We start from the raw sequence: 21,633 nt of genomic DNA on the forward strand, positions 1-21,633 counted from the left end.
ACGCGCGTACCCCCTGGTAAAGGCCAGGCCCAGGGAGGGGTGATTGCCTGAGCTGATACCTTCTGACCATGCCGATTGGTCCCTCCGTCTGTTTCTCGGGAGGTGTGACCTGAGGTGTAAACATTCACCTAAGGCGGGAGTGCCCTCTGAGAGGGTCCCCACAAGGAAGGAGCGCGCCATCGGAGACGCTGGCAATCATGGGGGATTCCTCCGCAATGGATTCTACTCCATCGCTTTCGACTTCTGCCCAAAAACGGAAACGTGACCAGCCACCAGTGACAAAAGTACTACCGCCTGCCCCACAGTTCCTCGATCTGAGGACAGAAAGGATTTTTCCTCTGTCAATGCTTTCGTTATCCAGAAGGGCGTAGATGCCATAGCCGGATCTGTCAAATCTTGTACCAGGTTGCGTAACGGTACCTTATTACTAGAAACTGAGAGTGCCTTTCAGGCACAAAAACTGCTTCGGGCCACACTCCTGTACACGTTTCCTGTCCGGGTGGAGGCCCACCGAACTTTGAATTCGTCTCGTGGTGTAGTCTATACTAGCTCCCTCGACGGATTGACTGACGAGGAGATTCAATCTTTCCTCGCTGAGCAGGGCGTGACGGCTGTCCATAGGGTCATGAAAAAGGTCAACAATGACCTTGTACCGACCCGGACACTTTTCTTGACCTTCGATAGTGTTAAGCTGCCATCGCGCATCAAGGCGGGCTACGAGGTTATTTCTGTTCGCCCCTATGTCCCGACACCTACGCGCTGCTACCAGTGTCAGCGTTTCAATCACACTCGACAGTCTTGTTCCAATGCGGCTAAATGTGTCACTTGTGGCAGGGATGCCCATGAGGGTGACTGTCCACCTCCGTCTCCTCGTTGTGTGAACTGTCAGGGTGACCATGCCGCATCCTCCCGCGACTGTCCTGTCTATAAGGAAGAACGCTGTATCCAAGAAATTCGGGTCAAAGAGAAAGTGTCCACCTTGGCTGCTCGCAAGCTATTGGCTAGTAGGAAGCCCGCGCTGCTCCCAGCGGGGAAATACAGTACTGTCCTCACCTCTCCTCGGACTACCAGGGAGGTAGCAACCCAGACATGCGATCTGACCTTCAGCACCACAGTCATCCGTTCGGCCAGTGCTAAGATCGCACGGTCGATGTCTCCTCTTCCTCCCATCACCCCACAGACACCAGCTCCTTCATCAGCTTCTGCTAAGACGAAGACCCCGAAGTCAGATGCACGGGCCTTCAAGAAGGAACCATCCCGTGCAGACTTCCTACGTTCCTCGACCTCCCAGCCTTCGACCGGTACTTCCACCAAACGTCCTTCCAAAAAGGCTCATAGGAAGCACAGTTCTCCTTCTCCGCCACGGCGCATTTCTTCTCCTGCGCCACCCAGCGGTTGCCGCCCCAGGCCGTCATCCGTTTCGCCTGGCCGCACCGCTGGTAGCCGTACATCTGGCCGTTCACCGGCGGAGGAAGCTCCCCCTCCCGGCCATCCTCCCGAGATGGCCGATGAACCTATGGACCCAATGGACGATGACTGTCCGCCTACTGATAGCGGCGGCGGTGCTCGCTCGAAGCCATGCCCTCAGCGGCCTTCGAGGTGACCCCTTTTCTCATCTTCCTTTTCTTACGATGGCACTTATTCACTGGAATATTCGCAGCATTCACTCCAACCGAGAGGACTTGAAGTTGCTGCTCCGCTTGCACCGTCCGCTCGTCGTAGCCCTCCAGGAAACGAAGCTACGCCCATGCGATCAAATTGCCTTGGCACACTACACCTCTGTGCGTTTTGACCTACCCCCTGTGGTAGGTGTCCCAGCTCATGGAGGGGTTATGTTGCTGGTCCGGGATGATATTTACTACGATCCCATCACGTTGCACACCGGCCTGCAGGCAGCTGCCATCCGCATTACTCTCCCCACTTTTACGTTTTCCTTTTGTACCGTTTACACTCCATCGTCATCTGCCGTTACCAGGGCAGACATGATGCAACTTATTGCTCAGCTACCTGCACCATTTTTGTTAACTGGAGACTTCAATGCCCACCATTCCCTTTGGGGCTCTCCAGCATCCTGCCCAAGGGGCTCCTTGTTAGCAGACCTTTTCAACCAGCTCAATCTTGTCTGCCTCAATACTGGCGCCCCTACTTTTCTTTCGGACACATCTCACACCTATTCCCATTTAGACCTCTCTATATGTACTCCCCAACTTGCACGCCGGTTTGAGTGGTATGCACTTGCTAATACATATTCGAGCGACCACTTCCCGTGTGTTATCCATCTCCTGCAGCATACTCCCTCTCCGTGCTCCTCTAGTTGGACCATCTCCAAGGCAGACTGGGGGCTCTTCTCTTCCAGGGCGACCTTTCAGGATCAAACCTTCACAAGCTGCGATCGTCAGGTCGCGCACCTCACGGAAGTCATTCTCGCTGCTGCTGAATATTCCATCCCTCACCCTACTTCTTCTCCACGTCGCATACCGGTCCCCTGGTGGACCGCAGCATGTAGAGACGCTTTACGTGCTCGTCGACGTGCTTTACGCACCTTTAAACGCCACCCTACAGTGGCGAATTGTATTAATTATAAACGATTACGTGCTCAGTGTCGTCGTATTATTAAAGAAAGCAAGAAAGCCAGCTGGGCTGCTTTCACAAGCACCTTCAACAGTTTTACTCCTTCTTCTGTTGTCTGGGGTAGCCTGCGCCGGCTATCTGGCACTAAGGTCCACTCCCCAGTTTCTGGCTTGAAGGTCGCGAATGACGTCCTTGTGGCCCCTGAGGCTGTCTCCAATGCCTTCGGCCGCTTTTTCGCAGAGGTTTCGAGCTCCGCTCATTACCACCCTGCCTTCCTCCCCCGCAAACAGGCAGAGGAGGCTAGGCCACCTGACTTCCGCTCCTCGAATTGTGAAAGTTATAATGCCCCATTCACCATGCGGGAACTCGAAAACGCACTTGGCCGATCACGGTCCTCCGCTCCAGGGCCTGATTCTATTCATATTCAGATGCTGAAGAACCTTTCTCCTGCGGGTAAAGGTTTTCATCTTCGTACATACAATCGCATCTGGATTGAGGGACATGTTCCCGCATGCTGGCGCGAGTCTATTGTTGTCCCGATTCCTAAGCCGGGGAAGGACAAGCACTTACCTTCCAGTTATCGACCTATCTCGCTTACCAGCTGTGTCTGTAAAGTGATGGAGCGAATGGTTAACTCTCGATTGGTTTGGCTGCTCGAGTCTCGACGCCTACTTACCAATGTACAATGTGGATTTCGTAGGCGCCGCTCTGCTGTTGACCATCTGGTTACCTTGTCGACCTTCATTATGAATAACTTCTTGCGGAAGCACCCGACCGCGGCTGTGTTCTTTGATTTGGAGAAGGCTTACGACACCTGTTGGAGGGCGGGCATTCTCCGCACCATGCATACATGGGGCCTTCGCGGTCGCCTCCCTCTTTTTATTCGTTCCTTTTTAATGGATCGACAGTTCAGGGTACGTGTGGGTTCTGTCCTGTCTGACACCTTTCACCAGGAGAATGGGGTGCCACAGGGCTCAGTTTTGAGCGTCGCTCTCTTCGCCATCGCGATCAATCCAATAATGGATTGCCTCCCAGCTGATGTATCAGGCTCCCTTTTTGTGGACGATTTTACCATCTATTGCAGCGCGCAGTGTACACGTGTCCTGGAGCGCTGTCTTCAGCGTTCTCTTGACCGTCTTTACTCCTGGAGTGTCGCCAATGGCTTCCGTTTTTCTGCCGAGAAGACGGTCTGTATTAACTTCTGGCGCTACAAAGAGTTTCTCCCACCGTCCTTACGACTCGGTCCCGTTGCTCTCCCAAACGTGGAGACAACCAAATTTTTAGGCCTTACATTTGACAGGAAACTTAGCTGGTCTCCACATGTGTCATATTTGGCCGCCCGTTGTACCCGTTCTTTAAATGTCCTCCGTGTTCTCAGTGGTATGTCGTGGGGAGCGGATCGAACTGTCCTACTTCGTCTATATCGGTCGATCGTCCGCTCCAAGCTGGATTATGGGAGCTTCGTATACTCCTCTGCACGGCCATCCATCTTACGCCGCCTCAACTCCATACAACATCGGGGTTTACGACTTGCAATCGGAGCATTTTATACTAGTCCCGTAGAGAGTCTTCATGCTGACGCTGGCGAATTGCCACTCACCTACCGGCGCGATATACTGCTTTGTCGGTATGCCTGTCGGCTACTGGCAATGCCCGACCATCCGTCTTATCGTTCCTTTTTTGACGACTCTCTCGACCGTCAATACGGGTTGTATGTCTCTGCCCTGCTACCCCCTGGAGTTCGCTTTCGTCGCCTCCTTCAACACCTTAATTTTTCACTCCCTGCAACCTTTCAAGTGGGCGAGAGCCACACGCCACCTTGGCTCCAGGCTCAGGTCCGCGTTCACCTTGACCTCAGCTCGCTCCCAAAAGAGGTTACCCCCGGTTCGGTCTACCACTCCCGTTTATTGGAACTTCGTTCGAAGTTCATCAACATGACTTTCATTTATACAGATGGCTCTAAGACCAATGACGGGGTCGGGTGTTCCTTTATTGTTGGGGCACAAAGTTTCAAATACCGGCTCCATGGCGATTGTTCGCTCTTCACAGCTGAGCTCTTTGCCCTCTACCTGGCTGTTCTTTACATCTGCCGCCACTGACATTCTGCTTATGTCATCTGCTCCGACTCCCTGAGCGCCATCCAGAGCCTCAGTGACCCGTACCCGGTTCACCCTTTCGTACACCGGATCCAACTCTCTTCAGCAGCTGGTGGACGTCGGTTCTCCGGTTAGCTTTATGTGGGTTCCTGGCCATGTCGGTATCCCTGGGAACGAAGCTGCAGATGCTGCGGCCAAGGCTGCGGTCCTCCAGCCTCGGACAGCTTCTTGTTGTGTCCCTTCGTCCGATTTTAGCAGGGTCATTTGTCGGCGCATTGTGTCGCTGTGGCATGCCGATTGGGCTGCACTTACAGACAACAAGCTTCGGGCCTTCAAATCTCTTCCCGTGGCTTGGACGTCCTCCTCACGCCCTTCTCGGCGGGAGGAGGTAGTTTTGGCCCGGTTAAGAATTGGACACTGCCGGTTCAGCCATCGCCATCTGCTGACGGCTGCGCCAGCGCCGTTCTGCCCATGTGGGCACTTGCTGACGGTTCGACACATTTTAATGTCCTGTCCATATTTTAACACACTGCGTCTAGATCTTAACCTGCCAAGTACTTTCGATGCCATTTTAGCGAATGACCCACGAGCAGTTGCTCGTGTTCTTCGTTTTATCAATTTGACAAACCTCTCTCAGGACATTTGATGATGCTGTTTTTTAATCCTATGCCTGTCAGTCTGTCTTTTATCATGTTTTCCCTTTTAGTTGTTGTTGTCCACTTGTGCCTCGCGGTGCATTCTTAGAGTAGTCAGGGCGCTAATGACCATTGAAGTTGTGCGCCCTAAAACCACAAAAAAAATCTAATAGCCGTTAAATGGCTCCTTGCCCACATTCGCCAGCTTATAAAAAGACGGAAACAGGAATGTTGGGAGAGGTATGTCTCAACCATTGGGTGCCATATGTCACCTTCCTAAGTCTGGATGAAGATCAGACGTGTTTGTGGGTACCAGACCCCGACAGGTGTCACTGGCATTAACATCAACGGTGTGTTATCTACCGATGCAACCGCAATTGCTGAGCACTTTGGTGAGCACTGTGCTCGAGCCTCCACATCGGAGAATTACACCCAGCATTTCGCACCCTCAAACAGCGGATGGAAAGGAAAGCACTCTCGTTCACTGAACGTCACAGTGAACCCTAAAATGTTCCTTTTACAGAGTTGGAGCTCCTCAGCGTCCTTGTACATTGCCCCGACACAGCTCCTAGGCCAGATTGGATCCACAGTCAGATGATCAAACATCTCTCGTCCAGCTACAAGCGACATCTCCTCGTCATCTTCAACCGAATCTGCTGCAATGGTGTCTTTCTATTGCAATGGTGAGAGAACACCATCAATCCAGTGCTCAAACCCTGGCAAATACTCGCTTGATTTGGATGGCTATTGTTCTAACAGCCTCACCAATATTTTTGTAAACTGTTAGAACATGTGGTAAGTTGGCAGTTGTGTTGGGTCCTGGAGTCATGTGGCTCCATGACAGGGCAGTTTCTGTCAGGGCCACTCTGCCACTGATAATCTAGTTTCCCTCGAGTCTGCCATCCAGACAGCCTTTTTTCCAGATGCCAACACCTGGCTACCATCTTTTTTTATTTATGAAAAGCTTGTGACACGCCCTTGTGACATCATATCCTTACTACATTATATGAGTGGGGTCTCTTGGGACCACTCCTGATTTTTATCCAAAATTTCCTATCGCTCCGTACTTTCTATGTCCAAGTTGGTGCCTCCCATAGTTCACCCCATATCCAGGAGAATGGGGTCCCGCAGGGCTCTGTATTGAGTGTGTCTCTATTTTTAGTGGCCATTAATGGTCTAGCAGCAGCTGTCGGGTCGTCTTTCTCACCATCTCTGTATGCAGACGACTTCTGCTTTTTGTACTGCTGCTGCAGTACTGGCGATGCTGAGCAGTGCCTGCAGGGAGCCATCCACGAGGCGCAGTCATGGGCTCTAGCCCACGGCTTCCAGTTTTCAGCTGCAAAGTCATTTGTCATGCACTTCTGTTGGTGTCGTACTGTTCATCTCAACCAGAACTTTACCTTAATGATGATCCACTCACTGTAATGGAGACATATTGATTCTTAGGATTGGTTTTTGACACCCGATTGACTTGGCTTCCTCACCTTTGTCAGCTTAAGTGAAAGTGCTAGCAGCACCTCAATGCCCTCTACTGCCTGAGGTGCAGATCGCTCTACGCTGCTGCAGCTCTTCAGAGCCCTTGTTCAATCCTGCATTGACTATGGGAGTGTGGTTTATAATTCAGTGGCGCCCTATGCATTGCATTTATTCAACCCATTGCACCACTGTGGTGTTAGACCGGCAACGGGAGCTTTTAGGATGAGTCGGGTGACCAGCATCCTGGTGGAGGCCGGACTCCTTCCATTGAAGGTTAGGCGTGCACAACTGCTTGCCAGTTAAGTTGCACACATTCATAGTTCTCCTGAGAATCCGAATTACAGTCTCCTTTTCCCACCCACGGCCGTTCATCTCCCACATCGGAGGCCCAGGTCAGGGCTTACGGTTGCGGTTCATGTCTGATCTCTTCTGCCTGGCGAGGAGTCCTTGCCTTTACTATCTATACTCAAGGGCCATTCACGTACACCTCCATGCTGTACACCTAGGCGAAAGCTTTGTCTGGACCTTTCGCATGGTCCTAAGGACTCAATTAACCCCGCGGCTCTCCACTGTCACATCCTCTCGATTCTTGACATGTACCGGGACCATGAAGTGGTTTACACCGACGGCCTGATGGCTGATGGTCACGTTGGCTTCGCGTATGTTCATGGAGGACATACTGAACAGCACTCTTTGCCAAATGGCTGTAGTGTTTTCACTGCAGAGCTAGCAGCCATATCTCATGCTCTTGAGCACATCCGCTCATGCCCTGGCTAGTCGTTTCTTCTCTGTACTGACTCCTTGAGCAGTCTACAAGCTATCTGGTCGATAGCACATGCTACTCCCGCCGTCCTTTGGTAGTGACCATCCAGGAGTTCACCTATGCCCTGGAATGGTCCAGTCATTCCGTGGTGTTTATGTGGACCCCAGGCCATGACGGAATCCCAGGAAATGAACTTGCTGACAGGCTGACTAAACAGGCCACATGGAAACCACTTCTGGAGATCGACATCCTCATAACTGACCTGCGATCATTATTATGCTGCAAGGTGCTTTGGGAGATGGAACGACATAATCTCAGTACGCACAACATACTGTGTGCCATTAAGAAGACTATGAATGTGTGAAAGTCCTCCATGCTGGCCTCTCGCAGGGACTCGGTGGTTCTCTGCCGGCTCCGCATTGCCCATACGTGGCTAACACTTGAGTACCTCCTCCGTTGCGAGGCCCCACCTCGGTGTCACTATGGCTCACATATGACTCATCCACATCTTGCTGAGCTGCCCAATTTCAGCCCCTCTGCGGGGGACTTTTAACCTTCCTAGCACCCTGCCTTGCTGTTGGGTAACAATGCTTCAACAGCAGATTTAGTTTTACGTTTTATTTGTGAGGTGGGTTTTTATTGTACCATCTAAGGGTGGACATTTAGCCTTCTCTCTGAGGACGCCACCCTCCCTTCATTTTAAATCTGTCACACTTTCTTTGCATTTGTTTGTCTTGATAGTTGTCTTTTCCCTACATGTGTTCATCTCGCCTTGTCTTTTTTGGGTGGACATTTTAATGTGTTACAGAGTGGCTGGCTCATCCTCTTATATTATTGTGATTAGCCAGCCCGACCATCTGCTCTATGGTTTTAATACCTTCTACTTTTCCTTGTGGCATATGTTTTCCCTGTTTTTTGTTTGTTCCATTTGTTTTCTTTCTAGATATGGTTACCCATTCCTTTTCCCCCTTTTACTTTCTCAAACATACTTTGGGTGTTTTTGTACCTTGAGCCTTGCTTGCATCAGGAAAAAGGGACTGATGACCCTGTAGTTTGGTCTCTTTCTACCCCAAACAAACCAACCAACCAACCAGTTTCTTATCAGGTAGACTCTATCCATATTTGACTCATGCACGTAGATCACTGCCACGATCAGCATAAACATTGTCCCTCATTGTGTACTAACAGATTAATAACTGTCTGTTCTCTCTGCTCTCCACAACTATTAATTTCTGACTCTTACAGTAAATCGAAACCTTATTTGTTTCTAGAGGTTACACACGTATGCTTTGGATTGTTTTCACTATAGTCCTTTGAACATTAGTCAGTCTGTCTATTAATGATAAGTTAAAGTACCTTATTAAATCTGCCTTCTCTCTGAGAATCTCCATAAATTTGTCTCCCAATTTATACTCTTTGCTCTTGGTCAGTGTGGAGGTGGCCAATCATTCTGGTGAACAGCTGGTTTGTAGTCATACCAATATAAAAAGCCGTGCAGTGATTGCAGCAGAGCTGGTAAATGACATGGCTGCTTTCACAGGTGACCCGGCCCCTGATGGGGTAGGATAAACTGTGACAGAACTGAAATAGGAAGTGCTTGGTGGGTGGATTGCATCTTGGTCTTTCCTCCACAGGAACATGATCCTTGTGGCAAGGGGCTGAGATTAGGAGTAGCTTAGGGATGGTCTAGGATGTTACGGAGATTGGGTGGGTGACGGAACATCACTTCAGGAGGGGTTGGAAGTATCTTGGGTAGTATGTCCCTCATTTCAGGGCACGATGATAGGTAATCAAAGTCCTGGTAAAGGATGTGGTTCAATTGTTCCAGTCCGCAGTGGTATTGGGTGATGAAGGAGACTCTCCTTTATGGCTGGTTCGTGGGTGGCAGGGGTGGGGATGGGGAAATGGCATGGGAGATCTGTTTGCAGACTAGGTCTGGGGTATAATGCCTGTCTGTGAAGACCTTGGTGAGATCCTCAACATACTAGCAAGGGAGTTTTTGTCACTGCAGATGTGCCACTGCTGGGTAGCCAGGCTATATAGGAGGGATTTTTTGGTGTGAAAGGGATGACAGCTGTCAAAATGCAGGTACTGTTAGTGGTTGGTGAGGTTGTGAAGGAACTAAGATAGGATGTCTTTGCCCTGGGTCCAAATCATGAAGATATCATCAATGTACCTCAACTAGACTAGGGGTTTTGTGTTTTGGGGGGCTAGGAAGTTATCCTATAGATGGCCCATAAAAAGGTTGGCATAGGAGGGTGCCATAAGGGTGTGATGTGGCTTTGTTTATATTCCTGGAAGATGACCAGTGTTTGGTTAGCTGACCACTTCAACTTGCCACCCAACCCTCCACCAAATCCAAAGCCAAAACACTCATGTAACACTTTTGTTAATCTTTCCACCAAAACCCCCATCTCCACAGAAGTTTCAGTCCTATCCAAATGCTACACCTTTAGCCCTACACCCAAATTTAACCATGCTGGACTTGTCAGAGACCTACTCTCCTTCTCCCGATCCCTGCAAAGGAAGCACTTTTTTGCTGCCAATCCCACCAACCAAACCCACCTTAATTCCAATACTGAACCCTTCCTCTTCCATTTCATACCCCCCCACCTAACCACCCACTGGTCACCTTCCAGAAATTCCTTACCTCCAACTTATCCTCACCATCCATCCCCAAGTCCCTTACTCAGAACACCAACCTTTCAGTAGAAGAAAGAACAGCCATACACAACCTCAAAACAAATTCTGACCACATCATCCTAATGGCAGGCAAAGGTTCCACCACTGTTATGAATCTCAGTGGCAACCTGGCAGAAGGCCTTCGCCAATTATCTGACTCCTCTGCCTATAAACTCTGCTAGAGTGATCCCATCCCAGGTGTCCAACACAAACTCCAGTCCCTTCTTAAAGCCTTAGGCTCATCCCAGAACATCTCCCCTGAATCCATTTCCCTCCTCACCCCTAGGACATCCCATACACCTACCCATGCTCCTCAAAATCCACAAACCTAACAATCCTGGACACCACGTTGTGGTTGGTTATTGTGCCCCCACTAAAAGAATTTCAGCTCTCATTGACCAACACCTCCAACCAATAGCCCAAAATCCAGCCTCCCACATCAAAGACAACCAACCACTTACTGCATCGGCTCTCGACCATACCTGCTGCTTTACCTCCTGGGTCCCTAATCATCACCTCATTCCTCATACATCTTATAAACTTCATCCTAACCCACAACTACTTCTCATTTGAAGGAAAGATATATAAACAAATCTGTGGCTAAGCCATGGGCACCCTCATGCTAGCTTCGTATTCCAACCTTTTCGTGGGTCATCTAGAGGAGCCCTTCCTAACCTCCCAAACCACCAAAAACCCCTAGCCTGGTTCAGGTTCATTGATGATATCTTCATGATCTGGGCTCAGGGCAAAGACACCCTATTTCATTCCTTCACAACCTCAACATCTTCTCTCCCATCTGCTTCACATAGCCCTCCTCAACCAAGCGTGCCACCTTACTAGATGTTGTCCTCTTCCTCTCTGATGGCTCCATCCGCACCTCTGTCCACATTAAACCCACCAACTAACAACAGTACCTGCACTTCGACAATTGTCATCCCTTTCACACCAAAAACTCCCTGGCTACCCAGGTATGGCATATCTGCAGTGACAAAAACTCCCTTGCCAGTATGCTGAGGGTTTCACCAGTGCCTTCACAGACAGGCACTATCCCCCAGACTTAGACCATAAACAGATCTCCTGTGCCATTTCCCCTCACACCCCCAATCCTCCCACCACCGCCAAGAACCACCCACAAAGAAGTATCCCATTCATTACACAGTACCACCCTAGACTGGAACAACTGAACAACATCCTTCACCCCAGACTGGAACAACTGAACAAAATCCTTCGCCAGGGCTTTGATTACCTATCATCGTGCCCTGAAACAAGGAACATCCTACTCAAGATACTTCCCACCCCTTCTAAAGTGGTGTTCCGTCACCCACCCAACCACCACAACATCCTAGTCCATCCTTATGCCACTCCCAATCCCATCGCCTTGCCACAAGGATCATATCCCTGTAGAAGATCCAGGTGCTAAACCTGCCCAAATCACCCACCCAGCGCTTCCTATTCCAGTCCTGTCAAAATTATCCTATCCCATCAGGGGCAAGGCCACTTTTGAAAGCAGCCATGTCATTTACCAGCTCTGCTGCAGTCATGCAATATCATTCCATAGCGTTTTTTTATTGGTATGATAACGAACCAGCTGTCCACCAGGAGGAATGACCACTGCCAAACTGTGTCCAAGAGCAAAGTAGACCACCCTGTGCCACAGTTTGCAGCTGAACATAACACACTTGATTTTAATGGCTGCTTCACTACCCAAGCCAACTGGATCCTTGCTTCTCCACCAGTTTTTCTGAACTGCACAGGTGGGAGTTATCTGTACAATGCATTCTTCACTCCCACAATTATCCCGGCCTCAACGTACGGTAACTTACTGCCCCACACCCTCCATGCAATAGTTCCCACCCCCTCTGCCCTACCATCTCCTCCCAATTCTCATCTCCTACCTGTTTATATGAAGCCCCTGCCAATGCATTTGCCCATTTTTCTCTTCGCCTTTTCTTTTGTACTCCTTTTTTCCCCACTTCCGTGCCCCACAACCTCCTGATGCTACACCAGTTGGCAGTCTAGTCCCTGCACATTCCACCAAACAGCATTCATCTCTCTCCCCACCCATACACTACTATCTCTTCCCCTTCTCCTTCCTCACCCCCTCCAGTTTGCTGGTGTTTTTTTACTGATGAAGGCTGTGACTGAAAGCTACATGTGAGTGTCTTTTTAATTGTGCCTGTCTGCAACTTGACATGCCTTCTTTATGGTAAATATCAATCTGTCCTTTCCTGCATTGTTGATATTCCTACCCGGAGTTTCCATTGTTTGACTTTATCCTCCTCCCTCATTATTGTCATCCTTTTTCACATTTACCCGCAATACAAATAAATCTACCTTTACCACTCCCAACACCATCTATATTCTCCTGTTTTGGACCCTCCAGTCCTCCTTTCATTATTCTTGCCCCTTCTTCCTTACAAGATTCATCACCTGTTTCATGGCACACACTTCCCTGTTTATCTGATTCTTTGTAGTGTTCAACGGATTCATTTAATAATGTACATATATTGCAATGTTTGCTTTTGTCCCTTCCAGTGCTTGATTTGTGACGGTACACACCGGTACTCCTTACTGTTACCTCCGCTGAAAAATTAGAACCACAGATGTGAAGATGTGGTACAATAGAACTTTGCTGTGGTTGAAGAAATGTAAAACAATGCCTTCTTGTTGTTAGACTAGACTTCACTTTATCTAGATATATGTAGTGGCAGTCAGTGAGAGATGGCTGTGGCCAGCTGACTCATCTTTGCCCTCCCTGCCTGGTCCATCACTCTGCATGTGCTCCGCTACTGTCAACTGCCATATATCACTCCTGTCAGTTTGTTCGATTCGACTTGGTTGTGTGTGTCAGGTGCCTGTTCAATATGTCACTGTTTTGTTGTGCTTGCTCATTTCCATTGAGTAACGTTCTAAAATCAAAGTGTGTGAAATTTTTGCTTCTGTTGTAACTAGTTATTTCAGTAGAAACCTAATAGACAAAAACTACACAAAGAAACTGAAAAGTGCCCGCCCCTGCCGCCAGTGAAAATAGTTGAGTAGAATCCACATTTCCTGCTTCATCCAGTGACAATTCATCTTCTTCTGTTGGGGACATCAGCTGATAAACAGTGGCCAAAGTGAAACTTTAGCCTGCCCAGCAACATATAGCACTGGGGGGGGGGGGGGGGGGGGGGGGGGGGGGGAAGATATTTGATCACAAAGACAGTGCTGCACATGGAGCAGCTGTAAAATTTTTAGCTGAGTCCCAAAAAGTAAAACTGGAAAACATTTGTTTGAAAATTGTGTCAAAAGAGAAAGACGTTACAGTGAGAATATTTCACGCTGCCTATAAGGTTGCAAAACAGAGCCAATCTTTCAATAACTTTGAATGATGTTCAAGGGCTCAGTGGATTGAGTATGGGCCGAATTGTCATGCGTGAATGTTGTTAACCATATTAGTGCAGTAGTAAGGAAACATTGTACAGAAAATAGTACAAACGAATGATAAGTTTGCAATCATCATTGACAAAGCATCTACGTTAAGCAAAAAATCAGCTCTAATTTTGTACATTAGAGTTTGCCATACAAAATTGAGCGTGGATCCCCTGTAAATTTATTTTTCGATGTTGCTTAACTTGAAAGTGTGACGTCTCTTGGCTTTTTTCGTACTGTGCTTCAGTGTCATTGAAGGCTTCAAATTAGATGAAAAAATTTAAAAAAGTATATTAATTTCTGTGTCGCGTGGTGAAGCTGCAGTGATGATTGGATGACGTAAGCGGCTCGAAAACTTACGTGTGGTCCTGATTTATGGCCGGCGCAGCTCCGTCTACGTTCGCCCTAATGGTTTTAATTTTGACTGACATAATCTTATGATTATGCGTCTTTAATGTTTTAATTTTTAATCTGTGACATGGCCAGTGTTCGGCTCACAAAATAATTTCATTGTTGTTCTGAAGAAGATTCCATTACTGGAATCGAAACCTAGGTAAACGAATAAAATTACCTTGCAACTGAAGGCTGAAAACATTGTTTATTTGCTGTACATTTCACAGTTGCTGACATGCTGCAATATGTTAAAGATTTGTAGATTTGTTGTAGCCTTAGCCAAGCGGTGTGGTTGGCAGTAATTGATATGCATGTACTGGAATAACAATTGTTTGTTTATTAACCATACTTTAAACTCAGTACACCTTCTGGTGATGAAAGTCCACAATTGAGTACAACTGAAATGTCATTTCGTGATGATGTGTAGCAAGAGCCCACTATGATGAAGCCCACGATCGTTGGTAGTGGTGATAAGCAGGGAGGTGCCGTGGAGAGCACAGTGACGTGGTGCCACAAGGCTGTGAGCTTGTGGGCAGTCAGGGCAGAAGCACATTGAGTTGGGGCCTTCAGGAGTGGCTTATGGACAGTCAGCGGCTGTGATCCTGGTGAAGGCACAAGACGTCAGTTAGGCTCTCCAGAGAGGTTGACGGACATCCAGCTGCTGTGATCCCGGCAAGGGTGTGAGATGGCACTGTTTGATGGGTAGCAACAGCAGCAGGTATTGTGGATTGAAGCATACGTTCGAAGGTCGTTGGCAGTCAGCCTGGAGCCGAACTGTGTGGCTAGGGGCTGAGCAATGACCTGAGTACCCCTTAACTGAGGAATACAGGCCCAATGGCCGTGTGGGCCTACATAGGTGCCTGTGTCTGCAGCACTGTTTAGCTGTTTACCGTGACCTTGATACTGCCTCTCTGTGCAGCTTGTGCACCCGGACACTGTGGTGACTGCAGAAGGATTGATGGTAAACAGCTCAGCTACTCTACTGTTGACTATCTCTGTCCTAAGGTAAGGCATGAAACATACCCATGATTGTGATGGCTGAATATACAGGGTACAGGCTTGCACATACTGCAATTATCATATATGAAGAATGATTGCCATATGGAGAGAAACATAATCACATTGATCATTTACTTGAAACTGAGGAAAAATATTCTAAAATTCTGTTTATGAAATGTAGTTCAGTGTTTGCTATGTAGCCCAAACTCTGGGAAAATCAGAAGATACGAATACTGCATGTTAGCTCATTTCTAAATATACTGGGGATAATATTTTATGGCTGTAAAGATTGTGCTGTTATAGTTTCCTGCTTTCTCATAAAATTCTGCTCTCTTGTTTTGAAATGTCTCATTAGGTTATTAATTCATGCACTGTATATATGCATATTCAGTGTTTGTGTGGCACCTACAAATACTATAGGTGCACAAAGAAAACGTGACTATTCATTTAGATAAAACAACTTTTTCAGTGTCTCATCTAAGAAAATTAATATTTTATTCTGTCAGTGAAGGAATATTGACTTTAGAAAGCTCTGACAAAATCTGTAAATCATTGTTATTGTATCTTTTGTTGTTGTGTTGCTGCATTTCATGCTCAGTAATATAATGTGCGTATTTTAATTCATCCACGTTTACATTAGTTTGTTTTTCACTGAAAAGGTTATGACCAAACAAAACATTGATAAAATTTGCAGTTATCACTGCTGCACAGAATGGAAGCTAGAATTTTTATGACTTACTTAACATTTAAATTTGTCTTAAAGCTGACCGAGTGTAATTAACTATAGTTTCTTCTAACAGATTTTCTCAGTTGTTTGAGAGAAGTGCTGATCTTGGCAATGGTATCATTTCTGCACCTAGTCGTTTTTTGCCATTATGTGATCAGTCTCTTGCTGAGGCACAGAAGACTTTGTATGAGGCTCAGTCCGAAGAGATGAAGTGTGATTTAAGCATAAAAACAAAAACTCATGCCCGTATTACAGGTATGTTAATTTAAATTAGTACCTTTATTTTCATACATTTTCCAGTATTTTCCTGCATATATTATTATTAATTTACAGGTTTACCAGTATGTCCTGAACTGCACCGAATTGCATTTCCTCGCAATGACGACATAGGAAATTTTTTGAGAGTTTCCGGGACAGTGATAAGGATTACAACACCTAAAATGCTAGAGTTTCGGAGAAGTTACATTTGTGCAAAATGCAAACACATTTTTACAGCAGAGGTACAGTTTAACTGTTAACAAGTTATTGCCACATAACTTGGTATTTATGTCTTATTTTTCCTCAGAATACTCTTCCAAGTAGCTTCTCACATCATAGATATTTGATTACAGTCTTATGTAAGTAAGGATCTCTGTCAAAAGTCAACAAATCTTTGCCAGTTGCTGCAGTGATAAAAGCACTGGATTGAAATTCTAGAGAAGTGAGGTTCGAATCCTCATCTGTTTGACCTAATTTAGGTTTTGTGTGATTTGTACACGCTTGCTAGGACCACATGCAACAAAGTAAGTTTACATCATTTGTTTTATAAATATTATCCTTCTGTAATATGCCATTTAGTAGTTTGCACCAGGGCCATCTCTCATTTCTTGGAAGGAATGAAAGATGATTATTAAAAAATATATATTACAAGAATGAACTGAGAGTGGCAGGCTGCCATCAGTTCAGTGGCAGGCCTCGTGTGGCCTGCAGGGTGGGGTCTCTGCATCTCTGGTCTAAATCATTCAGGCAAAGTACAGAATATTTCCTTGAACAGGCTACGTCCTGTTCCTTTTGCCAGTTTTTTTCCCAACTGAGCTGGCTCCCTTCCTTCAGTGACTAATATGTTGCTGCATCATTAAAATTCTAAATACCCATCCATCTTATAGTTGATTAGTGTTTTCACATTTGTTATGCTTGTGTCCATTTTGAAGTTGTGACAGTTATTATACCTGTCTTTCACAACACGCATTGATGTTTTTCGTCATTATTCTTCCTATCCAATACATTTAATATCAGTTTAATTTTGTCCTTGATTATTGGCCGGCCGCGGTGGTCTAGCTGTTCTGGCGCTGCAGTCCGGAACCGCGGGACTGCTACGGTCGCAGGTTCGAATCCTGCCTCGGGCATGGGTGTGTGTGATGTCCTTAGGTTAGTTAGGTTTAAGTAGTTCTAAGTTCTAGGGGACTTATGACCTAAGATGTTGAGTCCCATAGTGCTCAGAGCCATTTTTGTCCTTGATTATTATTAGTATTTTCTTGGGAAATACATTCATGCTAGATGACGGGACAATAAACATATATTACATATATTTGTCTAGTCTCAAATCTCTCTTTCTCTGTCTGTGAGTTGAGTACACACATGACGGCCTGACCGCCGCTCGTGGTCTCGCGGTAGCGTTCTCGCTTCCCGAGCACGGGGTCCCGGGTTCGATTCCCGGCGGGGTCAGGGATTTTCACCTGCCTCGAGATGACTGGGTGTTTGTGTTGTCCTCATCATTTCATCATCATCCAGGACAGTGGCGAAATTGGACTGAGCAAAGGTTGGGAAATTGTACGGGCGCTGATAACCACGCAGTTGAGCGCCCCACAAACCAAACATCATCATCATCATCATCATGACGGCCCTGTGTCGTTTTGTAGGATTAATGCCTTCACTTCAGTGAAAGGTTTGTTCTGATGTGCACAGAACGATGGACACGATAATGAAACAGTATGAAAATTGATGTCCAATGATTCCTGCAATGAGTCTTTGGGGGGGAGGGGGGTTATATAGATTGACATACCCCAGGTATGTGATCTTTTTTACTACATTTATAGCAAGAGGCCAACTGCTTGGCGCAGGCTGCTTGCTCATGCTGTGCAAAACAAGAAAGATACAAAGAAAATGGGTTTGCTGTTCGCGATGCCAACGATGCATTAACCTGTGTCAGCCTGGTTGGGTTGCTTGTACCGTAGCTACCTCCTCACCTGCAGCGCACCAGGCTCCATGCATCAGTTTTGTACGCTGTCCGCTGATAATGTCAGCATTGAGTGCCCTTAAGCTCCTTCCTGCATGCTGTCAACAACGAAACCACCCAGAGCCTCTGATTAGCAGCCTGTGGTGTGAGAGACATCAAACAGCTGCAGTATTCAATGTAAGGTCTTCAAACTGCAGAGCACATTGACGTACCACCTTATCTGGTGCCAGACGAATTATTGTGTCTTTGATTGTGGTGTCTGCATAAGATACCGGAGACTCAACTTTGACAAACTGATGATTGAGGCCAGGAAGCATGGCCGCCCAAGCACGATATGATTGCTCCAACTATTCCCGACGTTTGTAGAATTCAACATGCGCATTGAGCACATGCTTACACTTGTGGTGATAGGAGGACAGCAAACTACACAGTGTCAAAAGAAAGTGACACTGGTTCTTGCAGAGGAACTAACTGTCACAGTTAGCATGATAAGAAAAGAGCCTTACTGGTCTCCTTGTCAACTACTCAGAATACCATAAAATGTTGACAAAGCCACTTCTCGTAAACGCCTCAGTCTTCTGCAGATTCACGATTGGGGTGGGGGGTGAACAACCAGCAGATGAGCCTGGGTCAACGTAGCCAACAACATTCTAGCGTGGCCATATGTCTCTGTTATTGTTGCAGAAGTGATTGGAGTAAAGCCTCCATCAAAGAGCCAAATGCCAGAAAAACCCCAGAATCCGAAACACCCAGAAATTTATCCCATCCTTGTCGCCACTTGTGTTCTAATTTGGAACACAAGGAAATACATGACCATAGGAGAGATACACTTTATTGGGTAACAGAGTGACATCAACAGGAATACAATGAAAGTAGTGTTCGCTTCTCAAACACTTAAACAACTAAGGGCTGAAAGGACTGTGCATGCCCTTATAAAGATGTTATCCACGTCAGGTGACACAGGTGTAGTGCTGTCCTCACCAAGCAGACAGGGTGCCAGCAGCGGTCGGTAACCAGGCTGTCCCTGGGGCCACCTTGTGTAGCTGCAGTTCATTTGCAAGTGGCCCGACTTACATTCGCTGTGGGCAGTAAGTGTGGTATTTGGCGGGTTACTACAATCTGCATCTAACAAGTGCATACTTATGTGGAATCATTTGCAAGTGTTATATTTGCATGCTCTCTATGAATATTCCAAAATATACTAGCACCACCAATGTGGGTATATCGCAAGTAGTTTATGTGAACTGCAAAGCTACGTTGCTTGCATCCATGAAGATGGGTGATTCATAGTCATATTTATAAAATACTTTCAGAATATTTCTGAGAATATCTTTTATACACCAAGAACAAAACTATTTAATAAATGAATATGTGCACCATAGTTAACCAACTAATTTTACTATTTTTTCATTTATTTACGTGCACTGATTTGACGCACATACTCATTTCTGTCTACATTTATTGTCATCACCTATTAATTATTGCTCATGAAAGTAATTAAAGCTGTCATTTGACCTTTTTCTCCAATGTTACATACTTGATCTTCTATTTCTCTGTTTATCTCAGAAGAACCTAACGAATAAGAAATTATAAAAAAATTAAAGAATTTTTTTGTATTGGCCCTGGGATTTGTACTGGTTCATTGTAATTAAAGTGCAGTTACTCACGGATGTCCATTATGGGCTGTAATTATTGTATGGCAGCAAAACTTTCTAGGTATGCTAATGTCTAATGTGGAAACGGTTTACTCTGGGGAAAAATTAGTTCCAATTGTAACCACCAGATGCAAATCTGACACTGTACACTGTATAGTGGTATAAAATCCGTGCTGTCATTTGACAAGCCATAATGTGAGTGAACATTATGGCAATAGAGAAGAGCCAGCATGCACTGTTAGTGAAACAGTTTTGTGTGATCAGCAGCACAGTGCTGCATTGAGAGAGTGTTGCCAATTGACAGGTCCGAAGAGAGGTCCAATGTTATTAAATAGTTTAAAGATGATGATAATGAAATTTGAAAACATAGGTGAGGTTGGTATTGTACCTGGAAGAGGATGGCATCCTAGCCCAGTGGAAGTTACTGATGAGGTTGCTGATGCTGTAACTAACCATGCAACACATGCCCCAGGCAATGCTACTGCTCGTGCAATATCGTGGGAATTTTCCATTCTCCGGTCAGTAGTATGGAATGTTTTGTGGGCTATTTGACAATGCTATCCGTACAAGGACAATGTTGACTGGAATACTCTCTTTCAAATTCTAAAGGTGGCAGGGGTAAAATACAGGGAGCGAAAGGCTATTCACAGTTTGTACAGAAACCAGATGTCAGTTATAAGAGTCGAGGGGCATGAAAGGGAAGCAGTGGTTGAGAAGAGAGTGAGAGAGGGTTGTAGCCTCTCCCCAATGTTATTCAATCTGTATATTGAGCAAGCAGTAAAGGAAACAAAAGAAAAATTCAGAGTAGGTATTAAAATCCATGGAGAAGAAATAAAAACTTTGAGGTTCGCCGATGACATTGTAATTCTGTCAGAGACAGCAAAGGACTTGGAAGAGCAGTTGAACGGAATGGACAGTGTCTTGAAAGGAGGATATAAGATGAACATCAACAAAAGCAAAATGAGGATAATGGAATTAGTCGAATTAAGTCGGGTAATGCTGAGGGAATTAGATTAGGAAATGAGACGCTCAAAATAGTAAAGGAGTTTTGCTATTTGGGGATCAAAAAAACTGATTATGGTTGAAGTAGAGAGGATATAAAATGTAGAATGGCAATGGCAAGCAAAGCGTTTCTGAAGAAGAGAAATTTGTTAACATCGAGTATAGATTTAAGTGTCAGAAAGTCTTTCCAAAAAGTATTTGTATGGAGCGTAGCCATGTATGGAAGTGAAACATGGACGATAAATAGTTTGGACAAGAAGAGAATAGAAGCTTTTGAAATGTGGTGCTACAGAAGAATGCTGAAGATTAGATGGATAGATCACATAACTAATGAGGAGGTATTGAATAGAATTGGGGAGAAAAGGAGTTTGTGGCACAACTTGACAAGAAGAAGGGACCGGTTGGTAGGACATGTTCTGAGGCATCAAGGGATCACAAATTTAGCATTGGAGAGCAGCGTGGAGGGTAAAAATCGTAGAGGGAGACCAAGAGATGAATACACTAAGCAGATTCAGAAGGGTGTAGGTTGCACAGGTTAGAGTAGCATGGAGAGCTGCATCAAACCAGTCTCAGGACTGAAGACCACAACAACAACAACAACAACAGCAACAACATCCGTACAAGATGCATATGGTGCAACAACTGAAACCTCACGATCTGCAACAATGTTCTGAATTAGCTCTTCGTTTTTGGACAAGGATTGACATTTATGACGTGACCCGAAAATATTCTGTGGAGTGATGAGTCACATTTTACACTACAAGGTGCTGTAAAAAACCATGTGTTGTGCACGAAGAGCCATTGCACTCAATGTATGTGACTGTGGTGTGGACTCACAAGCACCATTATTCTCATTCCATTCTTCTTTGATTAGACCCAGAGGACCGGTCAGTTGTACCGTGACTTCTGCACGTCATCAAGACGTCCTTGTACAACCTGTGATTCTTGCTTTGGAAGAGTACAATGATGTGGAAATCACTGTTTTCATGCAATAAGGGACAACACCCT

At 46.2% G+C, this 21,633-nt stretch overlaps 1 protein-coding gene across 1 annotated transcript in view; it reads left to right on the forward strand.

Moving 5' to 3' along the window:
- Positions 1 to 21,633, forward strand: part of LOC126095199 (DNA helicase MCM9-like) — a 152,632-nt gene that overhangs the window by 21,191 nt on the left and 109,808 nt on the right. The window contains exons 3-4 of the mRNA XM_049909931.1: positions 15,827 to 16,008; positions 16,087 to 16,253. Of these exons, the coding sequence (XP_049765888.1) occupies positions 15,827 to 16,008; positions 16,087 to 16,253 (349 nt within the window). The remainder of the gene's footprint in view (positions 1 to 15,826; positions 16,009 to 16,086; positions 16,254 to 21,633) is intronic.

Source organism: Schistocerca cancellata, chromosome 8 (genome assembly GCF_023864275.1).
Source record: "Schistocerca cancellata isolate TAMUIC-IGC-003103 chromosome 8, iqSchCanc2.1, whole genome shotgun sequence".
Lineage (NCBI taxonomy): Eukaryota > Metazoa > Arthropoda > Insecta > Orthoptera > Acrididae > Schistocerca > Schistocerca cancellata.